This window comes from Accipiter gentilis, chromosome 11, assembly GCF_929443795.1.
Source record: "Accipiter gentilis chromosome 11, bAccGen1.1, whole genome shotgun sequence".
NCBI classification, from domain to species: domain Eukaryota; kingdom Metazoa; phylum Chordata; class Aves; order Accipitriformes; family Accipitridae; genus Astur; species Astur gentilis.
The window spans coordinates 24470953-24494945 of NC_064890.1; the positions used below are offsets into that span (position 1 = coordinate 24470953).

Consider the following 23993-nt stretch of genomic DNA (forward strand, 5'->3'; position numbering starts at 1 on the left):
TTATTCAAGAGATTCCTCTTCCAAACGGAACTGTTCTTACTATGTTTATTAAAAATCAATGAGAACAACAAAATCAGGTTGTCCTTTGACCATGGTTCTCAGCTAACATCAAGGAAACCAAACAACGAATAGGTAAGGGGTATCAGAGTTGGTTTAGGCAGACTGGTGGAGATAGCAAATGAAGAAAGTATTTATCAAGCTAATACTATCAGTACAAAACAAGGAGAAGGACCTGTACAAAAAAAAAATAAAAAAAAATGTACAAAAGCCCTGCACCTGTACTTGTGGGAAAGGGTTGTTGTGTACCTGTGTGCAATTATTCCTTGAGATTTTGACAGTAAGTGTTATGATACACTATAAATGTGGTGAAAGCATATTTATTACTTGTAGAAAGTGTGCAACAACTGAATAATTTTTTCTGTCTGTGAGGTGAACACTTACTGTTGAGCTAGTTTTGCTAGAAGATTGTACCATTTCACTAGGTGCTCAGTAAATATACAGCTAGGTGATGCTCCTGCTGAATTTGATTAAGTAGAATTTCTTCTCTGATTCAGAGTTAATCAAAGTATTTTCTGCTTACTATAAATTAACTGTGCATTTTAAAGTTTGGTGGGTTTTTTCCCCTTCTAAATGTATTCTTAATCAAACAAAAAGGAAAAGATTATGATGGTGACTGATTTTTGTGGTCTTAATTATGCATGCAAGTTTCCTGAATAATGTCAATAGCCATGATTTTTGGCTTCTAAATACAGAAATTTAAGAAGTGAGCATTAAATCAGAAACAAGAGTTAGTGGCTTGTCAGCAAAACCTTTTGCAAACAGATCTGTGTGATCTTACTCGCTTAAAAACTGCCAGCAGCAGTCTGAAGGTGATGCATTCAAGACAAGGCAGTAAATGCCTTTGTGAGAGCACAGTGCTATACCCGCAGTACCACGGCTTCCAGAATGAGGTTTGTTTACAGTTAGGTAGCTTGAAACATAAGTGAAATAGCTGAAAGGTGTGCAAACATGGTGGTACATCCCAAAAAAGCTCCAAGTCCAAGTAAGGTCCAACTAATGGGTTCACTTTTTGAAGACCAAGCAATCTTCAGCCTCTGTTTGAATCAGTTTAGAGTGTATGAGTGGGAGGAACATCTGGGAGGTCTGTGCAAATGTGTGTATGCTAGTTTCGGTATGTTCAACTGAACCATACTGATATAATCTGTATTGTGGGCATGCTTAGTTACTTCCATTTGGTGCATGTAAGTATTCTTCTAGATAGACATACTGGTATGAAAGACCCTATTGACAGGAAATTTTGCTCTCGCTTGTAGCTAAAGTGTGGCTTCACTGGACTTGTAGCTAAAAACGCTTGCCCACGGAAAAGAGATGATGTGTGTGCTGTTCTCTGGGCTATCACACACCGAGTGTCAGCTGTACTGAAGGCAGCCACCATCCCACTCAGTAGTCATAGTTAAGTTATGCAGAGCAAGGTAGAATTTTTCAAGAATATATTAGATTAACTGAGTCTACAAGCTAATGGACAGCTTTTGGGAATTCAGCAGCATTTTTACATACTCTTGACCGTGTCAACAGAAGAAACAAGGTATCCGCAGCACTAGGGCTCAGTGACCTGGTGCCTGCAGGAGAGCAGTTCTGTGCTTCCCTTGCAGTTAGTTGTCGCAATGTATTCCCATTGGTGTTTATTATAGCAGGTGACAAGGCTTGCCCCTAGAAAACCTTTCCGCTCTATGTTCTCACTAAATGTTGTAAAGGCAGTAGCATTCCTCAAAAGAACTCTGAAACATAAACAAAAAAATAAGTCTGAAGATTATGGGATAATCTAATTCAAATGTTAACATTTAAAAATAGATATAGTCATTAAGTTGGGAACTGAGCCAGTAATGGTCCATCTGGTTTTATAGCAAATATAGTGTGTGTTTGGGTTTTTTTTTTCCTCTTGAGACTAAATTAAAATGTATATTATCATATTCTACATAGTCATTGATACACTAAAGTTATTTTGCTAAACAATGAATTGCAGATCTTTAAGATGAAATATTGTTTTATATAGGAAAAAGCAAGTGGTAGTTGTTAGAGAAAGCTGTGGAAAAGTTGGATGTCACTGTTATTTCATAAAATAATTGGGTTTTGATAATACTGTACCCCAGTAAGAGTGGAGAAGTACAAATTCCAATTCTTTTACATTATGAATGTTACAACACAACGGATACTCCTAGGTGTAGATGAGGAATAATAGTAAGTGAAAGTATCTGCAGGAACTCAATGCATTTAGACTAGAAACAGAAAAATGTTCTGGCATCTAATTAGAAATGCAAACATTCATAAAATACTAAATTAAGTGTGTGTGTGGTTGCTGTGTGTATAGCAGATCAAGTTATACTGCTAGCTTAGAGGTAACAGTAATAAAAATTATTCTGCCCCTAGAGCTGAATACTTATGGAACTGTTGTGTGATTTAGCTACAGTTAATATTTAAAAAGTATTAATTCCGAGAAAGACTCCAGTAGGAGCTCTTCAAAGGTTGGAGATAGATTCCCAGATAGTAGTGAATGGGTGGTGTTAGGTTGCTGGGGGCTTAAGGAGAAGATTTGGGGCTGGCAGGCATAAAAAAGGATCGAAAATGGGAAAGCAAGCTGCGCTGGGTGCGGGTGCCCAGGCGCTGGTGACGGGGGCTGCGGGGCAGGCGGCCTGTGTGAGGAGAGGCCGGGGCTGCCCCGTGCCGGACACAGCTGGTTCCAGCCAGTTCCAGCCCACCCATCCCGGGGCACCGAGTGAAAACGTATTTAAGAAAGGGCAAAATGCTGCACGGCAGTGAGGAGTGAGGGGGGAAAAAGTGTGAGAAACAGCCCTGCGACACCACAGTGAGAGGAGGAGGCGGGGAGGAGGTGCTCCAGGCGCCGGAGCAGAGATTCCCCTGCAGCCCGTGGAGAGCCCGTGGTGGAGCAGGTTGATCTACACTGCAGCCAGTGGAGGACTCACACTTGAGCAGGATTATCCCAGAGGACTGCAGCCCATGGAGGGACCTACGCTGCAGCAGGAAAAAAGTATGGCAAGGAAGGAGCAGGAGAGAAGAGGAGCTGTTATGAACTGACCACAGCCCCCCATTCCCCATCCCCCTGCGCTGCTCGAGGGAAGAAAAGGGAAGGTAGAGATGTTGGGAATGAAGAAGTGAAGTTGAGCCTGGGAAAAAGGAGCAGGGGGGACAGGTGTTTTAGTCTTTGTTTCTCACCATCCTACCCTATTTTCATTGGCAATAGATTAATCTTCACTAAGTTGAGTCTGTTTTGCCCATGATGGTAACTGGTAAGTGATCTTCTTGTCTTTATCTCAATCCATGAGCTTTTCCACCTTGTTTTCTCCCCTGTCCTGTTGAGGAAGGGGAGTGAGAGAGTGGCGGGGTGAGTGCCTGGTAGCCAGCCAAGGCCACCCCAGCACACATGCTAGAACTCTCCAGGTTTTTCAGACTTTCCTGTTCTTTGGGTTATAATAAAATGAGGATAAATCTGGAGAAGGGACCTTGAGAAACAAGTTTCCTTTGAAGATAAGAATCTCAGGAGAATGAAAAATCTCTTTAACTTAAAAAGAAGAACAATAATAACACATAGTCTTTATGCTTTCCCAAATGGAAGGACCAAATTAAAAAGTTTACAACACACTTCCTTTGGATGGGAGATTTCATCACTGATATTATTTCCTGCTTGATGTGCCACTAAAATCTGTAAAAGACTTCATTGTAAAGGTGCAAGTATAATCTAGACCGGTACAGAGCAGAGAACAGTATTTTGTTTTTAATGTAAAACATTGATAAATTATTTCAATATTGATTTACTCTATTTGGACTTCTCTTCACAGGCTGCCAAACAATATCTGTCTGTCACTGTAGTGAGCTTCTCAAACTCTTCATTTTGTGGTGGTGTCTGGTGATTGCTTGCTTATGCTAGACCTGGTCAAAAGCTATCAGTCTTACAATATCTGTATAGTATATAGATATATATATTTGAAAAGTCAGGCTCCTGCCAATATTCTCGGCCAGCAATAGATTTCTTTGCTGTGTTTATAGGGAACTGAAAAGATTAGCTTTATCTGTAATAATTCAAGATATTGCCAGTGGTGAATGGAGGTACTTTCCTCTTAAAAACTAATGTAAGTTTAAAACTCGGGCTTAAAAGCAAAGAAACAAGCAAAACAAACCCCATAAATCTTTTAAAGGTTTTGTTTCCTTTGTTCACGTTGATGACAACAAAAAGGGTAAGAAGGAAATGAATCAAATGTAGAAAGTACTACTTTTACTGTTTGAGTAAATCATGAAAGACCAGTTCTTGATTTGTCATTTGTCCAGCTGCTTTAACAAGACTTTGGGCACCTAGGGACTTTGAACACCATACTTAATTTCCAGCAATCAGTGTTTATCTAAGAGACATTCTTTCCAGATATGTAAAAATGATAAAGTTAAATGCACTGACTTTCAAGGTAATAAGTCTCTGAAACAACTAGGACAGATTTTTGCAACTGAGTTATTTGTCAAGTTAATCACTTCAGTTTCATAAATAGTAGAAATTTAGCAGGGAAAATGATGATTCACTTAATGAGTCCTTGCCTAGATGTCATTAATAACTTTCTAATATATCTTCCCTATATATTTTCGGTTGGAAATATAAAAAAAAACCACCAACCAACAAAATCAACAATATCAGTGGAGATCAGGAACATAATTTGAAAAGTTTCTTATTTATGAAGATAGTTGTGATTCACTTGCTACTTTATCATGAAAATCTCTGGAACAGTTTTAATTGATTTGAGTTTTAGTGTAAAAATATTCACTACTCGGTTAAATATTTCAGTGTTGGGTTTGGGGTTTTTTACACAATCCAGAGTTATGTCTGCTTGAGAGGGTGCAAAATGCTCAATGATTGCTCTGAATTGGCAGGGCATGAAATGGCTCTTGTCAGAAAATTCTGTAGTTGCATTAGATCTGGCACAATCCTGCCCTAATACATTCTCTTTCTGACACTGTGTTAATAGAATCATATAGCTTTAAGCTGGTACCTGCCACAAGCATGGGTAGTGGAGCCGCTGTATGTAATCCATATGGGTCTTTATTCACTATATAGATAGGCCCCTAGATATGAGATACTGCTCATTCTTACATATGTTAAAGCTTAAGGCTGAAGCTTTGCATTGTGTTCACACTGAAAGCAATTGGTACCTAATTTAGCCTTGTCAGTTTATATAATCTATAATTAAATATTCATCATTTTGATTACTGCATTAGAGGAATGTTAAAACACTGATGAATGACGTGGGTTTTCAGTATGATCATAAATTATTATTTATTCCAGAGAAAGTTGTTTTAACTGAGCATGCTTCAGCTCAGGGTGTGTAGTTTGGAATGCCTATACATCAAAATTTTATGTGTTGTGAAAACTGTTCAGGGAAGTACTTCAGGTCCTGCTTGGTACAACAGGCAGATGGGTTTTCTGTCTGCTGGAAGGTCTGTTGGAAGTGTTCAAAATTGTATTCTAGCTTTCTTTTCTGAATAGTTTAAGAGTCTTAGAAATTTTAAATTTTTTAACAAAGATGCTTCTCTTCTTTCCCCTCCCTTAAGCCCAAGGACATCTCAAGTATTTAGCCTGAGTAAAAACAGTAAATATAAAAGAAAAAGAGCCTCTGTCTTTGTAGTGTCCAATTACAGAGATTATGTGCTTGACCATGAAAGTTTTGGGACATTACAATGTGATGCTACTGCTTCCCCAAGTCTTTCTCTTTTTTTCCTGCAGATATCAGTCAGTGTTTTCCATAGTGCAGGGAAGAATTATGTCAAGAAGAATCCTTGCTGCTGGTTAACAATAAGGCATAAGAGCAATGCCCTGTTTTCCTGGGGAAACCTCCGCCTAGCTTGTCCTCTTAGATATATGCAGTATATTCATATGTTATGTGTTGAATTAAAATCTTATTTTAGCCTACCTAGACACACATGTGGAGAGTAACTATTTTATTTTTACAAAATATTTCTTAGAATCAAAATTAATAAAGGGTAGCATTTTCAGAAAGTACATTTATAAAAACCTTGAACAGTTCCAAGTCAGCAGTTCTTCATGCCCAAACAGAACCATAAATCAGATTCTTAAAGGTATTTTGAAGCCCTAAGTTTTATTTTTGTTTTCAATTTTTATTTGATCTTGAACCAAGTTCATCAACGTTCTTAGCCCAGAATTTGTTTAAAACTATGTAGCTGAAAAAACATTACTTTAAACTATAGCATGTGGGCAACTTCAGTTAAAAGTCAATTTTTAGTAAGTAATAGCAAACCAACTTTAGAGTGCAAAACAAACCAAGCACAGGCTGTTGTGGTTTCTGATGGTCTATTTGGGAGGAAGCAGACTCAGAGTTAAGTCTGCGGTAGTTCTGTTCTTTAAAGTATTGTGTTCCATTTTGTTTCTTCCAAATCAAAATATTGAGGGTGTATTTAAATTTTGCATAACAGAATAAAAACTGTTGTGGAGGTAAAGATAGTGATTTCATTTCTGAAGCTTAAAGATGGGAGTAATGTTCTTTTCCCTTCTGTATGGGTTTCTTTTTTAAATAATAGCCGTTTCCTATCATCTAATACTGAAGATAAAAAAAAATTTAAAAAATTTAAAAGGAAATGAAAAATTAAACAGTTAAATAAATAGTTAATAGAAAGAAATCTCAAGATGGTTACTATGATCTACAATTTACAAATGATGGCATTAAAGCATCTGTTTAGCCAGCTGCTTCTGGTAGTTACTGAATGTTTGTATCTCTTAAGCATATTGCCATGCTAGAAATAACAAGCTGTAATAAAACTTCTTCAGTTTGATTTTTTTTTTTAGAGGTTTTGGTTTGGGCTTCTGCAATATCTGTGTTTGTATGTACATATACATATGCACACACACATAGGAGTGTGCGTACCTTTGTATTATTTTTCTTCCTGTGTTTTGTTGAACATACTTGGTAAGTTAGCTAGTTCAGCTGCTTGGTTTTAGTACAAAGATACTTGTCTGTTGAATGGCCTCGGTAATTCTTGAAAACAGTATTAATGTTTGGTGTAGTTTTGAAAAGAGAATAATCTGTTACAATCGGTTTTTGTGTGTATCGAAATGTAAGAAACAGAAGGCAATCTCTAATTAGAGGCCCTCTTTGCCAACAGCATTGCCAAAAACCTTTTTATCTCTTTGCAGGGGAAAGTTATTGATTCAGGATAGTGGGTTTACCACTTAAATGTTAGTCAGGAATACATATGTGATTGCCCAAAAGGAGATTCGTAATTAGATTGGTGCTTTCTGCCAAAAGAATTTATACAAGCGTATTTGTTAGGAACTGCTGAAGTCCTCAGTAAAACTAAAATAAATGTTTAATCATTAAGTACTAAATGCCTTCCTACGACATCACTAACTACTAATCTAGAAAGCTTTTGTAGTAATTCTGGTTTTCTTATGATGACTGAAAAATGAATTTGTAAGTGAAGCTGTGGGTTTGGGGTTTGTTTTTTTTTTTTTTTAAATATATATCTGTACACTGTGGAGAGACGATGACTTTCTGAGCATGCTAATGACTGATGTAAGAGTCCATAAAAGAGTGGAAATGCTATGCCATTTATAAAAAGAAAGCTATAACCTGAAGAATGAACCTAAGCTGTCATCACAGTGGAGGAAACTTCAGGTTTTCAGTGACTGTTACAGGGGTACAAAACATTCATATTTCAAACTATTTAAAGTCAGGACCTAGAATCTTGGAGATCAGCATTCTCCGTGTAGTTAATGTAACCTTCTACTGATCTTGACTTGGAATTTTACTGATTATAATATAGTCCTTGCAATAATAATGAATTCCTTTTGTTGCATAAATTTCTTTTCTAAAAAGCTGCTTCAACAAATAGTTGTGGTGTTTTTATGAGATGAAATAAAAAAACAAGTAACAAGTTAAAGTAATTTTATTTTTAAAGAACAGTAAGGACTAGTCTGAAAGGATATAAGAAGCATGTAAGACATACATCACTCCATACTTCCATTTAAACCAGATGTCACTTCTCACTGCTTGTTTTCATGAACACCAATTCTGAGGTGTTACAAGCATCCTTACAGATAGCTGTCCATTGCTGGTGGTCCCTCCCATGATGTTAAGCCTGAGTGGAAATACCTCTTCATAATAGTAATAATAAAGTATGTTAAAAAAATAAATAAATGTGCAGTTCGGAGTTCTGTGTAGTATCAGCCTAAAACCAGTGCTTTTACTGAGTCAATCTAGTTTGTAATTAAAAACTTTCTTTTCTAGTATATAAATCTGCTGAGCTGTGCATCCATTATGTCATATTTTTAATCCAGAGTATTACAAGTAAAAATTACCAGTGGTAAAATTTCTCTTCTTTAAGAAAAGTTAATCAGTGGAGTAAATTTATCTAGTAAAGGAAAATTTACTCCAATATGTAAACTTTCATTAATTTTTTTAGCTTGGTAACTGAGGGATTTTGCTTCATTGGAAAGTATATTGTGAAAAATCAAAAGTTTGAGCAATCACATTTATTATATTGTTTCCTATAACACTGGGACATTATTTAAATTCAGCAATTCTGTTTAGAGTTTGACTTGTGACTTGCATAGAAAAGTGATTCAATCACTGAACTATAATGCGGCTATGGAAAGCAGAAAGCAATTTTCACATTCCAGCTGGAGGAGTAAAGACAGGTGGCTTTTTAATTTTTACTTTCAAAAAGGTCTTGCTGGATGAGGATTTCTTTAAAAGAAAATCGGTCTTCATGCTTTGTTCTTGAAAAGCTCTATTTTAATTAGGTTTTTTGTAGAAGTGATGTTTTGAGGTGATAGTCAAGAATGGAAGTCTAAAATCACAGACAGAGAACCTATGTTATGTAGAAAGTGTTCCCTGACTATATAAATTAAGTATAATATTTTATACTACTTTGAGTAGGATGATTATTAGTCTTTTGAGTATGCTAATTGCACAGAAAATGGAGGGAGTGTGTTAACTTTTTCCCCCTTAAATAAGCAGCTGCACATGCATGAAGCTGACTAAGTTATATAATCACAGCCTCAAAGGTTAACCACAATTTTAATGTGGAATGTTTTTGTTATTTGACTCTTGATTCGTATATTGGATTATATCATTGCACTGTAACATGTCATCCTGTATCCTGAAAGGATTGTAACTCTATGAACCATATGTTTTTTTCCTCATAATTGCTCATTTTGCTCATATTGCTTTGCAGCTGAGCTGTTAAGTTAACCTCTAGAATTCATACCCAAAGAAATACAACAATCCGTTTTTGGATTACAGTAGTAAATGCTTGCAGTTTTGTCAGCTACTGACTAGACTTTATTCACGTCTGCTTATCCTAGCATAGAATGTCAGAATAGGTTTCATATGACACTTGACCTTGCGCCTTTGGTGGGAGTGGGCAAAGGAATGATGCTTAGTAACTTCTGAGTGCAGTAGATGAGAATTTATCATTATTGAGGTTGTGTAAAAATCTTGGGGAGGAAGAGAAGTAGTGGTTTTATAGAAATATTATAGGGTTTTATATCTGTAGGAAAAGTAGTTTTATTTTTCTTGGTAAGCCATCACTGGATTTCTTTTCAACTCTTCAGTCGCTCAAAACGTTAAAGAATTTAAACTTTTAAGTTTAAATGATAGTTAAATTTAAGGTTGTGTTTGCTGGAAACAGCAGAATATTTCTTTTGAGGGCATAGGCAGTTGCACATAGAAGCATGGATTTTAATCCAGTCTGATGTATTTGTCTTCATGTTTGGGGGGGGAATCTGTTCACAGAGTTTACATACGACGATTGTCGTCTTTTGACTGCCTTCCTGTAGTTTTTATGTAAGGCAAATCTGTCAGTTTTAGTAGGTCGATAGTATTCTCTTTCAAAGCTGTCTAGCAACAATTTATGTGTCTGTATGTTTATAAAATGCATGATGGAGATTTTATTGACTTTATTTTAGCGCTATGACACCTTTGTTCAGTTCCCAGACATGTAAACTCTGGTTTAGTGTCATTATCACTAACTGCCTCGTAGAATTATAGCTAAGGGAATTTGGGGGTTTTGATTTGTTTGGATTTTTTGCTTTTTTGTTTGGGGTTTTATTTTTGAGAGTTGAGAAGTTGTCTGTCATGGGCAAAACAGATTTGACTTGGGGAATTTAATTCACTGCCAGTTAACATAAACATTTAATAACTGTTTCAAGTATTGGGAAACAAAGAAGAGAAACATTTAAATGCTTAGGAAATACACCTTTTCTTCACCTTGCCCAGGCTCAGCTTCACTCCAGACACCTCTCCTTCCCCCTTCCTAGTCTCCACTCCCCTTGTTATTGTTGCAGGTTATGCTGTGTCTCTTAATGGGGCAAAGGGTGGCACAGGACACTGGGGTAGGTAGTAGGTAGCTGTTTCTTTTTGCTGCTACTTGTTCCTTACTGGGTGGTGGTTGTTGTTGTTGTTTTCTCCTTCCTTCCCGCACTGTACCTTCCTTCTTAGTGGTGTCCTCTGCTCCAATGTGGGTTCCTCCATGGGCCTTAGTTCTTCTGTGGGCGTATCTGCTGTGGCATGGGCTTACCCACAAGCCACAGTTATTTCGACCTTGACTGTCATTTATAGACTTCCAGTGTTTAATTTCACTGGTTGAGAAAGCTCACACTGTCAAACAAGAAGGTTCTGGTCAGTTGTTTCAAATTTCTGTTTTATATAGTCAGTTTCTGTAGTTTGTTCAAATATCAGCAATACAATTAATAAACAGGTTTATTTGTTGTTTGATAATTTTGCTGCTTTACTGTTGACTCGATGCCTGCTGAATTATGATCATGTCTTTGCTTGTTACTTTGAGAGTTTTATATCTTGAACAGTGTCCACATTCTTGGTACCTCAAGAGAATGGGTATAAGTCTTCATGCAGCTTTGTTTCTAAGAATTACAACTGTTCTCTTTTTACAGAGTTGAGATTCTGTTGTTGGCTGTTACCAAAATGCAATGCAAAAATTGACAGAGAACTTTTGGTTTAAATGGGGGTCCACAATAGTGAGATTATAGCAGGAATAAATGGGTTCTGTACATAGAGGAGCTATTCCTGCTTCTAGACTGTATGTCTGCATTTTATATGCAGTGAGTAACTTTTACAATGAAAACTTACATTCTTAAAATTGGATTGTGAGAGCAAAAACGTGAGTTAAAGACGATGGAGAGTTGCTGATGCATTTTGGGTAATTCAGATCTAGTGATTTATACTTTTTTAGTCAGAATGAATAATAGCAGAATCATTTAATTCATGATTCCAGTCTGAAAGCACTGTGCGCATTGCAAACAGTTTAGATATATCCGCTCTTTTCAGAGTACAGAAAAATGCGAAGAGAAATAGTAAATCAGTGTTATACTACTGGGGAAAAGTACAAAACTATTTGGTTTAAAATTTTTTGCTACTCTTGCCAATACTGGTTTTGTGCTTTCTCATTCTGACATCTAAGAATGGTGTGCTCAAATGGAAAACCAACAGAGAGTTCACCATTGCAAGAGTTCAAATGTTAGAAATTTTAAATTATAAATCATTGAGTAATGTTAATTTAATGCCTAAAAATTGTGCTTTTTGCTTGCGGATCTTGCTAACTCTTTCTAAAAGCCAAAATTTTGTGTACGTAAATTTATCAAGGTTGTCATCAAGGTAAAAATAATAGGTTACGATGTCATTGCTCTACTGGTCCGCTGAAAAAGTTGTAATTCACCCTTGAACTTTAATTTTCAGTAAATACTAGCATAATAAGTATAGAAAACAGAAGCCCTCTATCTTGATTAAAAGCAACTAGGACAAGATGTGTGGATGTTTGAGGTTCTAAACATACAACCAAGTTGATATTGGGTATTTGAAAAGTTGTCAGGCAGGTTAACCAGCTACCATGCTGTGAAAGAGCAAGTTTACTCTCACTCCATTTTTACATTTGTAAGGTATCTGAGCACACGTGCTTCTGTAAGCTGAAATGGAAAACACAGGTTTCATTTATGTCATCTGCAAATACTGCTCTATTCTGGGCTGGTTTGCTCTGTCATATTTGTGTCTTGTTTTGAATTTACTTTTTAGGTCATTAATAGAAGCAAAATTCCATTAATGAAGTTTAACTTCAGAAGGGCACATTTCAGATTCTTAACTATATTTTCTAACTACCACAGTGTGACTGTATCCTTGTAGTATATATCTTGCATATTGTGTTGAAGTAATAGATAGGTAGTTTATGCTTTAATTTCCTTTTAGAAGTTGTAGAACTCTTTACCTCTTCAGAAGACAGTGCAAAAATAAATCTTAGAAAAGGATTGTACAAGATTGTACATATGGTCCCCATTTTATAGAGGAAGTAATTGAAACCTGAAAAAAATAGCATGCCTATTGCAGACGGAAGAAAAAGTTTTGTGTGTTCCTGGCACACAGACCTGTGCTTAATCACCCATTTCATTTTCAGTTATTTGGGCTAATTATCAGCAAGATGGGCCACGCTTCAGTTGTTATGCTGCTGTAACTAAATAGACTTTGGAAGAGTTATACCCATCATAGCAGAAAAAAATTGGCCATATGGTTTTTCATCCCAAGTTTAATATCTGTGTATTAATGACTCCATAGACTCCATAATGCCTGTTATTCATTCACTTTTATATTTTACAGATTATTGCTCAGTTGTAACACTTGTGGATCCATCAAATGTGAAGTTAACGTGCACTCTTTTTAATGGAAATCTAGATTCCCTACCAAAAATTTACAAAGTTGGAGATATTGTTCGATTTCATAGAATAAAGGTATGTACTACAATGTGGGTGGTTTATGTGCTTGCTCTTTTTCAGTGAGAGGACTGTAGGAGTAATTTAATTCTTCATGTACTGAAATTAACACGTGGAGACATTGGATAAAGGAGTTGATTGATAAAACAGCTATGGTTATGGTATGGTATGGACAAAAAGAGGAAATAAACTATCAAATGTTTTAAACAAAAACAGAGCACTAAGCTGATATCTCTCTTTAAAAAAGTGTTAGATGTGGTTATGACAACTCCAGAACAGCATTATTTTTTTGGAATATTTGTTAAAATAGTTGGCAAAAATCACGTGGTAATGCTTCTGGATGAACAGAATTTTACAGACATAAATGTGCACAATTTATTTCTCTTCAGACTAATAGAATTGAGGGATTTCTTTAGACCTTCTGTTGTGGAGCAGTTTAGATCAGATGGAGAGTTACTCAAATAAATGTAATCTACCTGGGGTTGTTAGTGTGCAATATGCTCTAGCTGCTTCTTTGATGTTTTCCTGCCTTACCCCATATTTATCTGTATCAAAGGCCATGAAGGAAACAGTGTTTATAGCTTTGGCACTGCCTCTGCTGGATGTTTTTCTTATGCTTGCTGCAACTGTATAGGGAAGAGGAACCACACTACAGAGACAGAATGGAAGTCTTGTAATGCTGGACCATACTTAGAGGTATAGAATAGTACCAAAGACATAATTATACCATGTTACATATTAATTTGCAAGATAACCATACATAATTTTTTTTTTTTGCTTAAAATAATTATAGCAGAATTGAGTAAATGTCCTGAAAGAGGCCAATTAAAAAAAAAAAACTATTTGCATATTTGAACACTCTTGAGAGATCTAGGAAATTTAGGATTGTACAAAAGGATGATGAAGGGGATAAAGATGAGTAGTACTAAGCATATATGTTTTGATACGCTGTAGCAGGAGAACAAAATTTAAAAAACCATGACAATAAATGTAAATAGTGGTAAGATTTATCCAGTAATTGAAATTTGTACCACTGAGATTGTTAAGAAAGAACTTGTTAAGATTCAGAAACAGTCTTCAGTTATTCCTGTATAGTATAAATATTTACCGTTGAGGGAGAAATTAGCTAACCTATTCTGGGTTAGTATAAAGCTTCCATAAGGTCATCCTTATGTATAATTAGAGTGGAATGAAAATGTATTTAGATTTTGAAGCTTGTGTTGCTAATCAATACCTGAGATGTGTTGTTAGCCTTGGAAGTTCATTGATTTGACTTCAGATGAGATAGTCTTATGCTGTATTTTAACTTCTCTCTTAATCCAGCAGGGTGGGTGTTACACAGATATACCTATTTCTGAAATTCAGTGGAGGTAGAAACATGTTTATTGCTTCTGAAATCAAAATACATCTTTTATAATATATGTGTGAAAAAAGAGAAAGTAGAAAGGAGCCTGGTCAAAATAAAAGAATTGAGAAGTTGCACATCTGCGATAGGTTAATATTGGATTTTTTTTGAGATGTGGGAAGTACAGGTTAAAAAAACAAACAAGACCATTGTCAGGGAAGTTATGTATTCAATTTATGCAAACATAATAGTGTCTCAGCTCCACTATTTATCTTCAGTGTAAACTTATTAAGGAAACCTATTGATATATCACATGTAAGGAACCTCACCATTCTCCTGATTTGGCATCAGATTTTTGAGGAGATAATTCTAAAATCTTTGTCAATTGTTTTTTCATCATTCTCCAACATGATGTTTCAGTATTTAAAGATAGGGTCTGTTAATTCCCTCCTCAAATACACTTTTTTTTTTTTTACTGCAGCTGAGCTGTTTTAAGTGGTTTCCAGCCCTAACTGACCTCCAGCTGCTCACAATCCATATCTCCTCAGATGCATAAGCTGACAGCTTGTTTAATTACTTTCTAAGTCAGAATGAGCTAGAGTCACTAAGTTGTCTTTTTTCTGCATGGGAATATTTTGACTACCCCAAAGAGTTACTAACAAACAGTTACTTTGGAAGTTTTCTTATCTGATCTGAGCAGGTAAAAATCTGACGTACAAGCCTGGTGCCAACTGCTGGGAGTGAACTGGGAGGGGGGGTGACCTCTTCATCTGTTTCACCTGCAGCCAGCATAGTGTGTGTGATTGCTGTTAACACAGTTTTCAATTAAAAAAATAAATCAGCTCTAATTAGAGTTCTACTTAAACTGTCTGCAGTTCCTCCTTTGCTCTCTTCTCCTTTTGTCTTCAGGCCTTATCACCTTCTCTTAGTTTGCTGAATGGAAAGCAGCCGAGAGTAGCAGAGCCCATGGTCTGTCAGAGCTGTGCTTACCAGTGATGACAGATATGCATAGTCCTTACAGTGTGTATTCACATTTCCCTGTCCCAAATATGCTTTTGAGAGGCTTCCAATGTCCAGTTGACATTGATAGCAAACACGTTTTAAAAATGACTGCCCCCAGCTACACTCTCAGCTGCTAATGAATAACTTCTCATCATAGTAACACAGGTGTTGGCAAGGTCTGATGGTTCAGAGGTAATAACTTAATGGAGAGGATTCTGTTGGGATTACTCTGCATAGAGAATAATTTTATTTCCTCAGTATTTGTTGCAGAGAATGAAAATTTTAAGTGTCTTAGTAACAGAACTGAAAGATTATCCAGTTTTAATTAAATTTCTGTTAATATTTCTTAAAGTGCATTTTTATGACTACTTATGATGATTTCTTGTGAGTTATAGTACTTAGGGATTTGCAATACTGTATTTGGGCCTTCAGCTGCAGTCACTGCTCTGCAGAGATAATGGGGGAGATCCTCCCAACCCCAATATAAAAGCTAGGCCTAATTGTCTAGCCTCCCTCTATCTTCATGGCAAAGAAGGAGTTATCTCAAGTGGAGTTTTCTTGGAATTTTTTTTTATGGTTCACTGTGGATGATCTTAATATCTTAAGACTTAATGCCTAATGTTTAAGCTGTTAAAGAGAGGGAAGAGGCAACCTGCTGCTACTGACTGAATCTGCAATATTTTATCCTCACTTGACTTAGGAGTTTTGGCATGTATTCTGCCTTTCTTGTATTACTCAAACCCTGCATGATGACAGGATTGTTAATTTCTTCATTGGCTTTTCACTAGTATTCCTGATTACCTCTTAGTGATTTGCAAACAAGAATTTATTTCCTCATTCCCAGTGAAATGAATTGGTATTTGATTTCCATTTTAATGTTTGAGAATTGGAGAAAAGTGAAGCACTTTCTTACTTAGGTGTTCGTCTTGTTCAGCGTACTGTAGTTGTCTGATACAATCACTGTCTAGAATGTATTTTGATGGGTCTTTTTTCCTGAATACACAGCATTATAGAGCTGTGAGACTCATGTGGAACACTTGGAGAATGAAAAGCAAAGAAATGACCTCTCATAAAATTCACTTATATGACTTCCTCAGCATAATGCAATCTCTGTAGCAATTACAAAGTCTTAATTCTCTAGCTTTTTGTCATAGTAATCTGGATGCTATTCTCTCTTATTTTCATGCCTTAACTCCTTCCTTACATAGGCTCCAGTTGCTGTAACAAATTAAGTAGGAGTCTTAAAGATGACAGCTTCTTTGTTACACAGCACTAATTCATCACCACTGCACTTCTCAAGTCGTGCACTGAATAGGAAAATGTCCTGTAGAAAACCAGGGTAATGGAATGGGGTATCATGATAGAAATGTACCATGAGCTGAACTGTATTTGCATAGACAACAGTAACTGTGTCATCTACTAACTTTGGAATAATTATGGTTTATAATTCTAGTGGTTTAGCTTTGCAGTTAGATACGGCATCCTAGACCTTTAGAATAACAAAATGGAGAAAAACAGCAAGAAAAAAAACACCACAAATTTCTTGCATGCTAACAATTGCATATTCATCTGCTTCAAACTCTTTAGATTTACAATAGAAATGCATTGCTGCTTTGAGCATAAGTACTTTATAGTCATGATAGATGGTTATTCCCTCCATAGATCAGTCAGTTGATGAGTATAAGATGTATGTTCTGCTAGTGAGTTTCTAAGCTGTTTGTCTGTCCACAGAGGAGTGGGAATCTGAATATCAAGCATATGGAACGTGGCATCATAAAAACATAGAAGGCTCAATCACACTCCCTTTTTTGTTATCCTTACCAGTTCTGTCCTGTCTCTCTTTTTGTGCATCACTCTCCTTATCCTAGTAATACTTAACGTAGCATTTTTTCCTCTAGGTTACCTACTCTGATCTTTAAACCAGTCTGCTGTTATTTCTAGGAGCACTCTTCTGCACTTTGCTAGCGGTTTCCTTGTCTCTGTGTATTCCCTCCTTTAGTTTAATCCAATTTGTCCCATGAAAGTGGATTCCTTCTCTTTCTTTCTACTTGATGCAATATGGAAGGCACTGAGAGAGACACACAGGAGAAGTATCTGCTCACTTCTTATTCCTAGGCAGCTCTGGCCATAGCTGTCAGGTTGATAAGGATGAGAGGGGAAAGTCTGGAGCTTAGGTATGGAACATACTGAGTGAACATTAAACTTTGCCAGAATTTAGCTGCCAGACTTCTAGTGTCCTCTGAGTATATGTAATCCAAAACATAAAAACTTGGCCAAAGTTAGGTTTGAGACTTTTAGCTAAAAAGAACATGTTGTCTGCAGCATTGCAACTCTGTTTTCCAATTCTTGATCTAAAGAGTGGAGGCAATTAAAATGTTTTTACTAAACAATTATGAGATTCTTTTTAACACAGAGAAACCAACATTTTTCTCAGAGATGTCAATATTACTACTGCTTTTGGTTTCCCTTCAAAAATTACGTAAGGCATGCAACTCACTTTGAAGTTTTGATGGAATTCAAATTAGAAACACGTATTTGTCCTAAAGTAAATAATGTCAGGAAATACTGACTGTAGACAGTGATAGAGTTTCTCCATAATTCAAAGTCTTAGAATTTTGCACATATGTTTTCTGAAATTTTCATCTGAGTACTTGTGGTTAAGTTACCTGATCATGTCTTAAATATGTAGGAAATACTCCAAAATAGTAGTTTTTTTACTTTACTAGAATTTTCTCAAATATACTATGCCACTTTTTCTGAGGAATATTTCTAAAGCAGTACTACGATGCCTGCTGGCTTTTTAAAATTATTATCAAAACAAATTATTTCAGCTGATTTAATTATATACAATTTTTGCATACAATTTTTTTCCCAACAAAATAGTTACAATATGTTCAGGTGAACTGGTAAATTAAATGTACAATGTATTGTTCATTTTCTTCTTTAATTTGTATTTCTATTGCTGCAGATGTTTCTGATAATCTTATTTTGCAGGCAGCAATTCTCAGGAATAGTAGATGATAAGCTATAATTTACGGTCCTAATATCTAGGTGTATTTTTCATGTCTTCATAAAAATTAATTTGACTTCCATATGACTAGCCTTGTTAACTTTCTTTTGGAAGGTGCCTGCAGATAATTTTTGTAGTTGAGTTTTCTTGTTATATTTAAACATGTTCAAAATGGTTTAATTTATATAAGGACAGAGATTTACTAAGTTACTTGAAATTGCTTCTCTATTTCATTATTACCTCTCTGTTCATACAGCTGGAGGTACACATACACTAGGATTACATTATTAAATACAAGAAAATATTTTCAGCATACCATATTATCCAAAGTTGTTTAGACTGTGATTTACTTTAATGTGAGAAAACATTTACAAGATATAAGGAAATATACCAAGTGACTTTGGGTGGTTTTTTGACAGGAAACTTTTTTTTCCCATATAAACAGCATCAGTGAGAGTCATCAAACTTTTACAAAGAAATTAATCTTTGGATCTGATACAGTATTAAGGCTCGAGTTCAGTTGTCTAGCGTATTTTTTAGCAATAAGTTATTAATAACAATTTTAACGAGTCATGGTCATTTTTTTTTGGTATTGGGAGTATTTGATTGCATGTTCTGTTATGGGATGTGTATATCATTCAAATGCTTGATCTGCAACTTTGTTTTAGCTTGGAAGTATGTCATCAGTGTTTGTGATGGGTTTTTTGCCTTCCATCCCATCCCACCCTCGTGCACTGCATGACACTCAGAATGGAAAGCAAGCATTTCCTGTTTCCAGATTAGTTTTAAAAATATAGGTTTCCACATTGTAGGACTGAAGTTGTTCTCATGCTGCCAAGTCTGGAGAGGGCTAGTGAGAAACATCTCCAAAGGTCTTACTCTAACTTTTAGCCTCTTAGCCCTGTGCCATTCCTAATAAACCTCAAGAGTTTCAGCAGCAGTAGAACAGGGACAGATTAAGGGGATTGGTTACTAATATCCTTGTAGGTGATGCTGGACATACAGTGTATTGTATTCAGTGGCTACAGTCTCCGAGATGGACAAATCATCATAAATCCAAGACTTTGATTTTTCTCTAAGAAGTCCATAACACAAAGGAGCAACTCCCATTTAATAGAAAGGATGTTTAGTAATGAAATTGTTGAGGCTTTTTATACCTGAAGACTTCAGGACAGTTCTTTTGGGATTTTTTTTCAGCTAGTTTGCAGCATATAAACATAATTTCTTAACAAGACACCTTCTCAGCCTGCTTCTGCTTTGTTTTTTATTTAAAATGTCAGAACCACTGATAAAAGTAATAGCATTTAACAGGAGAAAGCAACCTTTGTTTATAACCCATCACTGCTCAGGTGGCAAACAATACTTATGGAGTGTTTCCAAGTTTTAAAAGCTCTGTGGTTCAGTTCAGACAGGTCTGAAACCCATGCTGTCTTGGACCAGTGGCTCTTAGATGCTATTCCATTCTGTGTTGGCTACCTGTGCAGCTAAAAATAGAAAAGAAAGAACCCAAGGAAATAAGCTGAATACCTAAGTGAACTAATTTTTTGTCTTGACACAATGGAAACCCTATGTTTTATTTGTTTGTGTTTTCCCATCAAGTGTCTGGTCCAGCTATTCTAGACCATTTTTCAAGTTAAATTGCAGTGATCTGTCTCTAAAACTTTGTGTGAGGTGGTGAGTGAATGGGGAGAAATAAAGGGCATCCCTTTGTGACTTGGAACCCCCATCCCCTAGCATAAGGTAAATTTTTTATCCAGTTTCTAGAAGGAAATCCTTTTTCGTAGCCATCATTTATAAGAACAAATTAGAAGAGTGTGTGGCACCTAGTATATTGTGTTCTTTTTTTGGCACTGTCCCAAGTTCTTGTCTAGGTTTTTGCATGGAGTTTCACTTGAAATATAATCCATGTGTTAGGTATTTTCCCCAAATTCCTACAGATCTTTTTAAACATTCAATAAAATCAAAATACTTGGTAATCAGTGCTGGGGAGCCTTATGCATCTAGACATGATAAGACTTAGTATGGCAAAGGGGGTATTTCTGTGGACGGTTGTGGACTAAGAGTAGTGTGTTATTGAAAGAGGTTACCTGGGGAGGTTCTGGAATGCTCGGAATTCATTCCATGCTCGGAATTTTTCAAGGCTCAGCTAGCCAAAGCCTGATGTGACACAGTGCTGACAACAGCCCTTACCTGAAGAAGAGATGGAACTTCATGATCTCCTGAGGTCCCCGCCAACCAAAATTCCTATGGTTCTGTGACAGCCAGTTGTAACCCCGTCTATACCTTCATAAAGTTTTTTGCTCCTGGAGGCCTGTGATCAGATTCTGTGTTTGAGGAGGAGGGGATTTTTTTTGTCACTGCTGCTGTGTCAGCTGAACCCTGTTTGTGTCATACAGAGTGGCGTGTGCTTATATACATGTGTTTAACTGAGGGGAATACATTGCTCGCCACAGTAACTGTAATTCTTGCAGATACATTGCCTGTAGACAATTTTGCCCTCTTTCTTTCGTTTTCACTAGCATCTCACATATACTACATTTCTGCAGTTAAGGGAAGGCTGGGTAGCAGCATGTGAACATTGATTTTCTATTATTTTTGTTGTTAACCATGAATCACAGGGATCATAAGTTTTTTACTTCTGCTTAGGTAAAAGATACCTTACAGTGAGGTCTTCACCTGAACGTATACTCAAAGTGAAATAGAAGTTTGGACAGTACATTTCAGATGATGCAATAATTCAAGTAACAAAAAAACAAACTACAACACAACTTGATGTCTTGAAAGAATTTTCTATGTATAAATAATGAAGAAGTTTTAAGCTTAATGTATTCATGATTCAAAATATTATCTTGAATTCCTGATACTTCCACAAATCAATAGTTAAATTTAACTTAGGAAATCTTCCTTCTTAGTGTAAGAACGTGTACATTAGCTTAGTATATGTTGTTTTACAAGGCATTTTTTGATAGTCTAAGATGATCTGTGACTGCAGTGGTTTCATAATAGTCCTTTCCTTCTGTAATTTAACAATTAGGTTTGATGGAAAACTACCTTGGAGATGCTATTATTCCAGCTTTATACACTGCTCACTATCACACTTTTCCATTGAGGTGAATAACACCAGCTTCAGTTAAAAAAATGAAAAAAATTTTTTAGGTTCTTGTAAATGGTTTAGGTTCTTGTAAATCTATAAATATTTCAAGATTAGCTTCTTTTTCATATTCAGGATAGAGTTGTGCCCCATAGAAACCACTAGAGTTTATTGTCCACACAGTTTGTTGAGGTGGCATTTCACCTTTTGTTCTTTAGTTTATAAAAACTGTGCCAAAGGCTGCTGCAATATGTATTGGAGTTTACTTGCCTGCTTAGAACAAGCCAAATGTATTGTATCTGCTTTGTGTTTGTCCCAGAATATATTTTTGTTTAGCAACCATTATTTATTGAATTTATTTAAAATTCTCACGGAATTTTTGAAGTGATAGCCATCTGCACCCCTTCCCTGTTCTCCCCCGCCCTGATCTCCCAGGCTGATTTTTTAAAAAAATCTCCAAGGCCTCTAGAAATGACACAAAATCTACTGAGGGGGAATTGTCATCATATACAAAAGTCTCAGATTAGCTCTTTTCCCTAAGTTTAATTCAATTTCAAAATCATTTGTTTGTGGAAAATATAACGAGTTTACGGTATCACGGCTTAACTTGATCTGAGATCTACTTAAAAGTGCCATAATGTAACAACGTTTGCCCATGGATTTTGTTCATTTTACACTCCAGTGATTCCTCATCACTTTAGTAATGATTTGTTTTTAAAGAACAAGCCCAGGGAATTTCTGTTGACCATCATCTGTTCTATGGGTCTGACACAAGTAATTTGCCAGGTATGAAATATTTTGTTCTATAACCCATTCTACATTTAGTTCTCCTGTTTGTTCTGTTGTTCACTAAATAATGTTGTTGAATGCTGTTTACCTTTGAGACTACTCAGTGGCTTCTCCACATATTTATGCCAAAGGACATTTGGTTTTGCTTCAAGATCATTGGTAATTTTCTCATCATGACGCTTCAGGTTTACCTTCTTATGTGTTTTATTTGTTTTGTTATTTTATAACTGCCTTTTGCTGCATTAAGGCTGATTTCAAATCCACTAAATGAGGGTACTAAGAGATGACGGAAGTACAGCGTGTTCAAGCACAGCCTCATGAATGGTTAAAACATGACATAAAGGATTTGGGAAATGGGGAAAATAGTCTTTGGTGAAATATTAGTAGAAGCCCATGGAGACAAAGTAGTTTCTTGAACTGGTTTCTTGAAAGATTTAGAGCCGTCATAAATAGGCTAGAGGTCTAGGAGAGAATTTTTAGTAAGGAAGAAGTCAAGATATTTTGATGATGATTTAAAAGAATTAGTGGAGAAATAAATAAATAAGTAAATTGGAAATTAAAACACTTTGAGAAAAATTTGACATTGGACAAGATACTTAAAAATATGCTTGAAGTCTCTTTTGATAGCAGATGAATAAGTAAGGTTTTCTCCCCTGTGGATATTACCTATTTTGAGAAGCTATGGAATACAATGCCAGTAGCAGCACCTGAAGTAAATCTGTGTATTTATATTAAATAACATCTTAGTGTCGTAGTGGAACATTTCTTTCCAGATCGTGGGTAATGGGCACAAATTGATTATGAAACTATGTGTTCTCCTGATTTGTCCATTGGGTTTTCTTGTATTTTCAATATTTAAGCCTAAACGTTAAAAGACTAAAGCTTTTCAGTGTTACAATGAAGAACAACTACATCATGAATTGATGTGCTCCATTGATCAGGTCTGGAGAATGCTTAAGTAAATGAAAGTTTATCCTAGAGATGATCCTTAGTGCATTTATGCATTATGTCAAAATATCAGGGATTAAAGGAGTTCCTGTCACCAAGACTGAACTGCCTTGTTTATGAATTTCCAAGGAATACTTAATTTGTGTGCTTTTTAAATTTCAGTGTGTTTATAAAATATAGGCCTAAACCATTGGCAATACATCTGTAAAAAAATGTTGCTGTTTAGAACTACTGTCACATTTTTCAGCTTCTGTACTTTTAAATCGGTAGGATTTTTAACCATTTGAAAAATGAGTACTGGGAATCCTAAACTAGATCGTCTCGCAAACACTATATTCAGAAGTCTTATTGCTTTTTTTTGTAAGCAAATCTTAATTAAAAAAGGCTGGATCAAAGCAGACAGTTTGGGATTGCTGGATAATGAGTCATGCAATGCTTCGATATATATATATAAAGTGCAGGGAACAGTAAGACTAGACTAGATCCTTGAAGGAATGCTTCAGACTTTGAATACTGTGTTTTATATGGTAGCAGATACGCAGCTAAATCAGCAGGATACAGGGGACCTGCCATGTGCAGGGCAGTAGACACAAGAGTATGAAAGCTGTATTCATAATTCAAGGGATGAAAGCTGGTCACTGTTGCTTTATAGAAAAAAAAAATACCTCCTAGAACTGATATTTTCTTTTTACGTTCCATATCAGGAAATGAGGCTATTGAGAGGCAGAAAACAGGAATCCATAGTAACTTTGCTCTGCCATAGCTCTGCTGTGTGACCCCTAAAAATTAATTTCTCTTGTGCCTCAGTTTCCCCATCTGTAAAAGCAATCCTGATGTGTTCCCCACACAAACATTTTGAGTTTTGTGAATAAAATACTCTGCACTGATGCTGTATATTTACAGGTAGGTACCAGTCTGCCTCTTTAAAAATTTTTGTGTGTTGCATTATATTTTGTGCTTATTCACTTTGTTTTTTTGTTAATGTTAATTTCCTTTTTTTTGTTTTGTTTTTATTTTGACT

General features: G+C 36.0%; 1 protein-coding gene across 9 annotated transcripts in view; it reads left to right on the forward strand.

Annotated features, from left to right (window-relative positions):
- The window catches only part of POT1 (protection of telomeres 1), an 83236-nt gene that overhangs the window by 25385 nt on the left and 33858 nt on the right, over positions 1-23993 (forward strand). For all 9 annotated transcript variants that reach the window (XM_049813914.1, XM_049813916.1, XM_049813910.1 and 6 more), the window contains one exon: positions 12675-12805. In XM_049813914.1, the coding sequence (XP_049669871.1) occupies positions 12675-12805 (131 nt within the window). The remainder of the gene's footprint in view (positions 1-12674; positions 12806-23993) is intronic.